The sequence below is a fragment of the Alosa pseudoharengus genome, unplaced genomic scaffold (genome assembly GCF_046254945.1).
Source record: "Alosa pseudoharengus isolate Yale_2024_CS ecotype anadromous, Long Island Sound unplaced genomic scaffold, YU_APseudo_1.1 YU_APseudo_1.1_scf_19, whole genome shotgun sequence".
In the NCBI taxonomy this organism is placed as follows: domain Eukaryota; kingdom Metazoa; phylum Chordata; class Actinopteri; order Clupeiformes; family Clupeidae; genus Alosa; species Alosa pseudoharengus.
Window position 1 is genome coordinate 792,501 of NW_027468657.1, and position 10,000 is coordinate 802,500.

The 10,000-nt window shown below is 41.7% G+C and overlaps 1 protein-coding gene across 2 annotated transcripts in view; it reads right to left on the bottom strand.

Annotated features, from left to right (window-relative positions):
* The window catches only part of dennd5a (DENN/MADD domain containing 5A), a 67,544-nt gene that overhangs the window by 6,123 nt on the left and 51,421 nt on the right, over positions 1 to 10,000 (bottom strand). For both annotated transcript variants that reach the window (XM_076291480.1, XM_076291478.1), the window contains exons 19-20: positions 9,626 to 9,801; positions 6,832 to 6,914 (exon numbers count right to left, since the gene is read on the bottom strand). In XM_076291480.1, coding sequence (XP_076147595.1) covers positions 6,832 to 6,914; positions 9,626 to 9,801 — 259 coding nt within the window. The remainder of the gene's footprint in view (positions 1 to 6,831; positions 6,915 to 9,625; positions 9,802 to 10,000) is intronic.

A 10,000-nucleotide genomic window follows, 5' to 3' on the forward strand; every position in this document is an offset into this window, starting at 1 on the left:
TACAGTGATGAAGTGTTTTGAGAAGCTTGTGAAAAACATTATCTGCTCATCCCTCCCTGCCTCCTTCGACCCCCTCCAATTTGCTTACAGAGCCAACAGGTCTACAGAGGATGCCATCTCAAACCTCATGCACACCACCTTAACTCACCTGGAGGAGGGGAATGGGAATTATGTGAGGATGCTGTTCATTGACTTTAGTTCAGCATTCAACACGATAGTACCTCTCACCTTGGTCACAAAGATGAAGGCCTTAGGACTGAACTCCACCCTGTGTCACTGGATATTTGACTTCCTCACCAACCGTTCACAAGTGGTTAGAGTGGGGGGTCTGACATCTGACTCATTAACCATCAGCACTGGTGCTCCCCAAGGCTGTGTTTTGAGTCCACTGCTGTACAACATCTACACACATGACTGCAAAGCCAACAGTAGTCATACCTCCATCATCAAGTTTGCAGATGACACAGTGATCTTGGGCCTGATTAGTAACAACAATGAACAGCTCTACTTGGATCAGGTTGATGAGGTGGCACAGTGGTGTCAATCTAACAGCTTGACACTGAATATCAATAAAACCAAGGAAATGGTAGTGGATTACAGAAGGCAGCAGCAGAACTACAGTTACACTACTAATGATCAGCGGGCAACCTGTAGAGAGAGTCACAAGTTTTAAATACCTTGGTGTCCACATTACTGAAGACTTAACATGGACTGTTAACACTCAATATGTTCTGAAGAAGTCCAGACAACGACTCTACTTCCTTCGTCAGCTAAGGAAATTCAAAGTTTCTACATCCATCATGAAGGCCTTCTACACTTCAGCGGTTGAGAGTGTTCTAACTGGTAGCATCATCACCTGGTATGGGAACTCCACAGTTAGAGATTGTAGTACTCTGCAGAGAGTAGTGCGCTCAGCTGAACGTACTATAAGAACTCAACTCCCTGCTCTACAAGATATCTATTCCAGAAGAGTACTCCTAAGAGCCCAAAAGATTCTGAAGGACTCTTCTCATCCTAACAATGGATTATTCCTACCGCTGAAATCAAGAAGACGCCTATGTAGTCACAAAGCCAGAACTGAGAGACTCAGGAAAAGTTTTTATCCCCAGGCCATCCGAACTCTGAACTCACACTATACTGACTTTGCACACATTCACTCCTCAGCACTCTCAAACATTTCCCAACTCTGAACTCACACTATACTGACTTTGCACTCATTCACTACTCAGCACTCATGACCCCCCCACACACACACACCTACAAGACTTTTAGCACTTTTACATCCCTCTCCCTATGCTACAGACCTTTTATTTATTTTCTTATTTCATCACAAGTCAAAACACACAAACACACACACACACACACACACACATATCTGACTTTCTCCTACTTTTGCACATCTCCATAGAACTTTTTATTTATTATTTTTGATTTCTCCTCCATCTATCTACACATGTCCTTGATTGCCTAGCCTTTCTGCCCCCCCGCCACCCCACCCCCATCCCCAACACTCACACAAAAAACACACACACTTACATCATCACTGTCATCACCTCACATACATACAGCACACTGCTTGCTACAGTAAGCCTCCTCTACATACTTGCTGCACACTGCCCCCCCCCCCCTACATACACAGCACATTGTCTTCAGGATCTTCTCCAACACACATCCTCTACATACTTACAGCACACTGCCCCCACCTACCCACACACACACTACACACACTACACACACACACAGTCACTGCTCCACTCCCCTCCCGCCCACACACACATCTTCACTGTCATCACTCATATACATCATACATACAGGACTCTGCTTGCAATAGTAAGTCCCTGCCCCCCCCCCCCTCCCTACATACACAGCACATTATTTCATCAGGAAGCTTCTCCAACACACATCCCCAACATACTTACAGCACACTGCCCCCCCCCCCCAATACACAGCACATTGTCTCATGAGGAAGCTTCTCCAACACACATATTGCACACTGCCCTCTCCCCACATACACAGCACACTATCCCATCTCCCCTGTCATCCCCCCAACACACACACCAAGACCCTTGGCAGTTGGGTTAGCCCCTTGAGCCGTGGATCTGCCCAAGGTTTCTTCCTTGGTAAGGGAGTTTTTCCTTGCCCCTGTTGCTCTTGGGTGCTCCTTGTTGGTGCCCCCCACCCAATCCCAATCCTCCCCCCCCCCCATTAATGCACAAATAGGCTGACACCTGACATAATTTCACTGCATTTCTTACTTCCAGTAACTATATGCATGTGACAATAAACTTCCTTGTATCCTTGTATCCTTGAATCTCAATATTCTGATCACAACAACTCTGGGCAAATTACAAGTCAGCACCAGTGCTGCATTCATTGTTTTGCACTTTTATGGTTTTACCAAAAGTATTTGCCAGTATTTTTAAACTACAAACCTATAAAGTATTTTCATACAAAATATGATGCCATTTTTTTCCAACTAAATAAAATACAAATGACAACATACTATTTTGTATTTTAAATACATGTATCAGACATGCCTATCCCTGGCTTTTGGCTGCAGCAACTCAAGCTAGGTAGTACAGAGGGGTATTTCACAAAACCTAGATAAGGGATTAAGCTGGGATTTTTAGGTTATCCTGGATGAATTTAGCCTTGACTTGGTTTCACAAAAGAGATGGCACATAAGTTACCATGGGGATTTATTCTCTGCACCTAGCCTGGTCCTGACCAGGCTAACAGCCAAGCTAAGTTAATTCTAATGGCAATTGTGTTGTCATATTGGCTCAGCTAGCTGTCATTCACATCAGACCTCCGTGCTAATTTTTAAGGAGCTTTATTCCATTTATATACTATTTGCTAAATGTATTTGCTCGCAAAACAAAACAGATTGTATGCCTACTACCATATGGTTATTATTTTAATTGTGATAGCCTTATAATTATTAACATAAGCCTAGGTACTCGTTGTTTGCTTCTTTTGTTGATAGACGTTTGATGAATAGCCTACTGTAGTTGATTGGAAGTGGAGGGGCACGTTTTGGAAGGTATTTTCAACTATAATATTATATCATACTGTGCATCTTTGCAGTGGCAAGCGCTTTCTTAATGACGTTGTGTGCCGAGACAAGGAAACACTCGTGAGTTCATACATACATTTGCATTCAGTTGGTCTACCACGCCTACTCCTGCTGTTTTACAGAAATAGCCATGATCCCCCATTCCAAAAAGGACAACTTTACTTCATTGTTAGTCTATATCAAAAGCGGTTTTTCACTTTGTGGGAATGACGCTATTTTCCGCGTCTTTTTTATTCCAACCGTGGGCACTTTGGAGCAGAAACGAGAACGCGCACACATCCTGATTTACTTACACCTGGCTTGACATAGTCGCTCCTACTCATCCTGGATTGGCGTTAGTGAAACGAGTTTAGCTAGGATGACCAGACAACGCTATGTCAAACCTCGCTTTATCACTTGTCTTGGATGTCTTAATTCTGCCTTTGTGAAATACCCCTCTGATTGTTTTGTGTTTGTTTTGTGTTTATGTTAGTTTTGATCCAATTTGACAGCTTTGCTATGTTGCCCACCCAAAAGTTCTACCAGCCCACCCACATATAGTAGCCTAGCCTAGGTTAGAACCAGCCCTGCCCTGCATGGAGACATTATTTTATGATAATAATGGAGAAAATGTTGCAAAACTTTAGGTTTTTGTTAACGGAATCTCCCTCCCTCATTCATCTATTTGCGCAACAGCCCACATTCTGTGTTCAATTTCAAAGTGAAATAAATGGGGGGTTTTTTTATCCATAGGCACGATATTTAGGCTACCTCTGTTAGGCCTACAAAAAGTTGCGAATTAAGGAGTATTTCCTGATCGGGGAAACCTTTCGGTCCGCGGTTCTATAATATAATTCAATTGTGCCGCAAATTAACAGACATTCGTGGGGCGTAAAATAAATTCATGGCTCCGTAGACCAGCAATCTACTCGTAGAGGAGGCTCATAATTTGAGAAACGCTGCAGATCATTGATAGAGAAAGCTCTGGGAACAGAACGCAGGCATGATTTTGTTGTCACGCGCTACTATGGAAAATGAACTTTATAAAGACCGGCTCGCCCAAAAAAAAAAAAAAAAGAAAAAAGTCCAGCCCTGCGTTCAGGAATTATTTAAGCAAAAGTGGAACGTGCGCAATGTTTCATTTATCCCTCCTGATCGGGACGAATAAAACAGGCATGGAGGACGAAAGAAACAGTTTAGCCTGAGCTATGTAAACTTCCCATAATTTCAATATTTTACAACAAATGCTTGTCTGGTTGAATGGTGTCGTGTTGCCTGAACACCAACCGTATGGACCACAGAGCATAGCACAAAACCAATACGTCTTACAAGGCGAAAAGGCAGAAAGGCTAGATTCAGCGCTAGCTATCAAGGTAATCTCTCTGATCTAGAAAATATGATTAGACAAATTAGGAAAGAAACTGACCAGGAATTGAATCGTAATCTTAAACCAATTACTTTGCAACCTACTCTTGAATTAAGTTCACCTGAAAGTGTGGAAGTGAATGAATGTGTTGAAGCAGATGTTGAACAATGTGCAGGATTACTAAACCAGATCACCCTGACCTCAGAAATACTTGATGATTATTGAATGTGAATAAAAGAATGGATGATGAACCATAACTGCAAACAATGACCTCATAATAAATAATAAAGTGCGATGAATGAAATGTATCATTACAAGTATTTTAGTAGCATGACTTTGTAAAGTCTAGGGAGTTATGTATGTAAAAGAATTGTATGTCTCAAAACTGTGAAATGAGTAAAGTGCCTTAAACTGTTCAAATGAATGTATTCAGATTGCATTGTGTGAAGAGTTAATGCCATAAGTGTTTGTAACCTGTAAGAATGTAACCGATCTCTCTTGATGACTGTAAAAGTGTATGTTGCTAAATGTAATGTGTTACATGGTTATAATTGCCATTGAATGTAAACTGTTTGTGTAACCTCTGGAAACTATCTGTAAACCTGAATGTAATGTATCGTCTCCGAAATGTAACCCGGAGAAGTATGTTAATGCGTGTCATCTTATATTGTTGGTTAAGATCAGTGACTTCTAGAATGTATTAGCTATCGTGAGAATTTTCCCAGCTATATTCCCAGTTACCGTGAGAATATTCCCAGCTATATTCCCAGCCCTCGTGGGAACTTCTAGAAGGTTCTAAACTGTCGTGGGAAAATAGGATTGATTTGCCTTAGGAATGTGTGGGGGAGGTCAAGGCTACCTAGTATAAATAGGGGCTGAACTAAACAAACGGGGCTGCTTCTTCTTTTTTTCCTTCCTTCAACTCGCTGGGTTTTTGCTTTATGATGTCGCGTGCGGTTGTTAGAATTCATCCTCCGAAATTCGTTGAGAAGCAAAGTGTTGGACGTCGTGCCAGGCTGAGTCGCAGACCGAAACTCCATGGAACCTGTTGCAGATATCAGACCTGCTACTCCGACAGAGAGTGACTGCAGAAGACAATCAGCTGACTTTTTCCCTTTTTTGAGGACTTACTTTTTTTCCTTATATTCTTCCATTAGTGGATTTACTATTTTCCTATTTTGTGGATTTACCATTTTTACATTTTCTACAACATTGTAACCTGCAAGTGGATATTACGCCGCATTTTGTTATCATCTCCAAAGTGCTGAAAAGTAAAGAACTTATTTAACCTTGGCATCTAATTCTTCAAGCAGTATTTTTGTCTTTTCTTGGTCTTTCTACGAATTCCAGCAGGAGGGTAAGATAACTTGTCTCTTCTGTGGTTATTCATCTGTCTTTTCTAAGACTTGGGTCAGCGTGACTTCATACTGAAGGACGGTAAGAAGGTCTCCACTCTTATAAAACCTGAGCAAGAAGTAGCCTATAACCTGTGTCTCTAGATAAACTCTAGGGTCAAACATCTTCGCACGTTAGCCAACTGTTCGAGACCTAGGCGTAGTCGCTCCTTATTTCATAAACATCTCAATAGATCCACCACAGAAGCCTGATCAACTTCCAAGGGGGATATTTAAAATAAGAGCTTTAGGTTATCTGCGCCGCAGAGGGAAGTCGTGCGACTGCACTCGACAGTAGGTCCCTGCTATCTACAATAACCTCCAGGGGGGGGGGGGGGGGGGGGGTATCGTAGGCTTTAACTGCTTAGGCCTGGGGTTACGTCTGAGAAACAGCTGACGTTGACTAGGTTCTGGGGGTTACCTGCAGGGGGCAACACAATGGTCATACATGTCTTCAGAATATCGCTACCTGTAGCCTCGATGTGACGAGTGTTTAGTGAGTAGGCCTAAGCTTGATGAACCATAAATGAAAAGTTTTCTTAACATTACATTAGGACATTATTGCCATTAAACACTTTTACAAAAGTATAGGCCTAGCCTACTGTTAACACTTAATGACCTAGCAAATGTCGGCGACTTAAGTGTGTGATCAGATCAATAGACACTGGCAGATGCAATAAATAGATATCTTTGCGTGTTAGCACAAGCAGTAGCCTGTAGGCCAATAAAGGCAAGCATGTTTGCCACTTACATTTCTGACGTCTGATACTTCAAACTGCTGCAAGTGCATCAACAAAGGTCCCGCCTTAGACCATGTTAATGGCCAATCGTAGACTAAGATTTGGGGGTGGCACCTGGGGTGGCCAATCGAATCTCAAGGGTGGCCTGTGCCACCCGGAGTGACCCCTCTGCCTCTGCCCCTGCTTAGCAGACTGACCTGCTGTTGGGATGTGTGTGAGTGTATGTGTGTGTGTGTGTGTGTGTGTGTGTGTGTGTGTGTGTGTGTGTGTGCTAACCTCTTTCTCTGGTTTGTGAAAATGTTTCACTATTCCATTGATCGCTTCCCCAACTCCTTCCTGGATCTGACCTGTATTCAGTTCTGCACACACACGCACACATGCACACACACGCACACACACACACGCACACACACATACATGCACACAAAGAAAGAGAGAGAGAATATTTACAATATAAATACGCTGACACATGCTTTATTAAGATTCAGGAGGAACATAAACTTTGATTATAATATTGTAGAGCAATATGATATAATACAGTAGAGCCATTCAGTGCAGTACAGTAGAGTATAGTGCAGTACAGTAGAGTATAGTGCAGTATAGTAGAGTATAGTGCAGTATAGTAGAGTATAGTGCAGTTTAGTAGAGTACAGTAGAGTATAGTGCAGTACAGTAGAGTATAGTGCAGTAGAGTATAGTGCAGTACAGTAGAGTAGAGTGCAGTATAGTAGAGTATAGTGCAGTACAGTAGAGTATAGTGCAGTTTAGTAGAGTACAGTAGAGTATAGTGCAGTAGAGTATAGTGCAGTATAGTATAGTGCAGTATAGTAGAGTATAGTGCAGTACAGTAGAGTATAGTGCAGTATAGTAGAGTATAGTGCAGTATAGTAGAGTATAGTGCAGTACAGTAGAGTATAGTGCAGTAGAGTATAGTGCAGTATAGCAGAGTAGAGTGCAGTATAGTAGAGTATAGTGCAGTATAGTAGAGTACAGTAGAGTATAGTGCAGTAGAGTATAGTGCAGTATAGTAGAGTAGAGTGCAGTATAGTAGAGTACAGTGCAGTACAGTAGAGTACAGTGCAGTAGAGTTGAGTATAGTAGAGTATAGTGCAGTATAGCAGAGTAGAGTGCCGTATAGTAGAGTATAGTGCAGTATAGTAGAGTACAGTAGAGTATAGTGCAGTAGAGTATAGTGCAGTACAGTAGAGTATAGTGCAGTGAAGTATAGTAGAGTATAGTGCAGTATAGTGCAGTATAGTAGAGTATAGTGCAGTATAGTAGAGTATAGTGCAGTATAGTAGAGTATAGTGCAGTACAGTAGAGTACAGTAGAGTATAGTGCAGTAGAGTATAGTGCAGTATAGTAGAGTAGAGTGCAGTATAGTAGAGTACAGTGCAGTACAGTAGAGTACAGTGCAGTAGAGTTGAGTATAGTAGAGTATAGTGCAGTATAGCAGAGTAGAGTGCCGTATAGTAGAGTATAGTGCAGTACAGTAGAGTACAGTGCAGTAGAGTTGAGTATAGTAGAGTATAGTGCAGTACAGTAGAGTATAGTGCAGTGAAGTATAGTAGAGTATAGTGCAGTATAGTGCAGTATAGTAGAGTATAGTGCAGTATAGTAGAGTATAGTGCAGTATAGTAGAGTATAGTGCAGTACAGTAGAGTACAGTAGAGTATAGTGCAGTATAGTAGAGTATAGTGCAGTACAGTAGAGTATAGTGCAGTAGAGTATAGTAGAGTATAGTGCAGTATAGTGCAGTATAGTAGAGTATAGTGCAGTATAGTAGAGTATAGTGCAGTATAGTAGAGTATAGTGCAGTACAGTAGAGTACAGTAGAGTATAGTGCAGTATAGTGGAGTATAGTGCAGTATAGTAGAGTATAGTGCAGTATAGTATAGTATAGTGGAGTATAGTATAGTAGAGTATAGTAGAGTATAGTGCAGTATAGTGCAGTATAGTAGAGTATAGTGCAGTATAGTAGAGTATAGTGCAGTATAGTGCAGTATAGTGCAGTATAGTATAGTGCAGTATAGTGGAGTATAGTGCAGTATAGTAGAGTATAGTATAGTGGAGTATAGTATAGTAGAGTATAGTAGAGTATAGTGCAGTATAGTAGAGTAGAGTATAGTGCAGTATAGTAGAGTATAGTGCAGTATAGTAGAGTATAGTATAGTGGAGTATAGTATAGTAGAGTATAGTGCAGTGCAGTATATAGTGCAGTACAGTAGAGTATAGTGCAGTATAGTAGAGTGCAGTATAGAGTATAGTATAGTATAGTAGAGTATAGTGCAGTATAGTAGAGTATAGTGGAGTATAGTATAGTAGAGTATAGTGCAGTATAGTAGAGTATAGTGCAGTATAGTAGAGTATAGTGCAGTGCAGTATATAGTGCAGTATAGTAGAGTATAGTGCAGTATAGTAGAGTAGAGTGCAGTATAGTAGAGTATAGTGCCATATAGTACAGTATAGTGCAATAGAGTATAGTAGAGTATAGTGCAGTGCAGTATATAGTGCAGTATAGTAGAGTATAGTGCAGTAGAGTATAGTAGAGTATAGTGCAGTATAGTAGAGTATAGTGCAGTGCAGTATATAGTGCAGTATAGTAGAGTATAGTGCAGTAGAGTATAGTAGAATATAGTGCAGTATAGTAGAGTATAGTGCAGTATAGTAGAGTAGAGTGCAGTATAGTAGAGTAGAGTGCAGTATAGAGTATAGTATAGTAGAGTATAGTGCAGTATATAGTGCAGTATAGAGTATAGTATAGTAGAGTATAGTGCAGTATAGTAGAGTATAGTATAGTGGAGTATAGTATAGTAGAGTATAGTGCAGTACAGTAGAGTATAGTGCAGTACAGTAGAGTAGAGTTCAGGGTGGGTGTGGGTTGTGTAGTCTAGTCTAGTGTAATCCAGCGGGGTGTGGGTTGTGTAGTCTAGTGTAATCCAGTGGGGTGTGGGTTGTGTAGTCTAGTCTAATGTAATCCAGTGGGGTGTGGGTTGTGTAGTCTAGTGTAATCCAGTGGGGTGTGGGTTGTGTAGTCTAGTGTAATCCAGTGGGGTGTGGGTTGACTCACTCGGCTTGCTGTTGGGCGAGATGGCCACTAGGCGGCGCATCATGCCCGGTGAGGGCTGCATGGGCGGCGTGCGACTCAGACGCTCCTCTGTCTCGCTGCACAACAGCTCCCCCACCAGGATGCGCTCCAGACTGCCGTCATCCACCCCCTTACCCAGCCAGCGGCCGCACGGGAACCTGACACACACACACACACGCACGCACACACACATGCATACACGAGTATGATGAATGAGTGTGTGTGTTATAATGTATATAATGAGTGTGTGTGTGGTAGGGGTGGCATGTAAATAGGATGTTATAATGTATATAATGAGTGTGTGTGTGGTAGGGGTGGCATGTAAATAGGATGTTATAATGTATATAATGAGTGTGT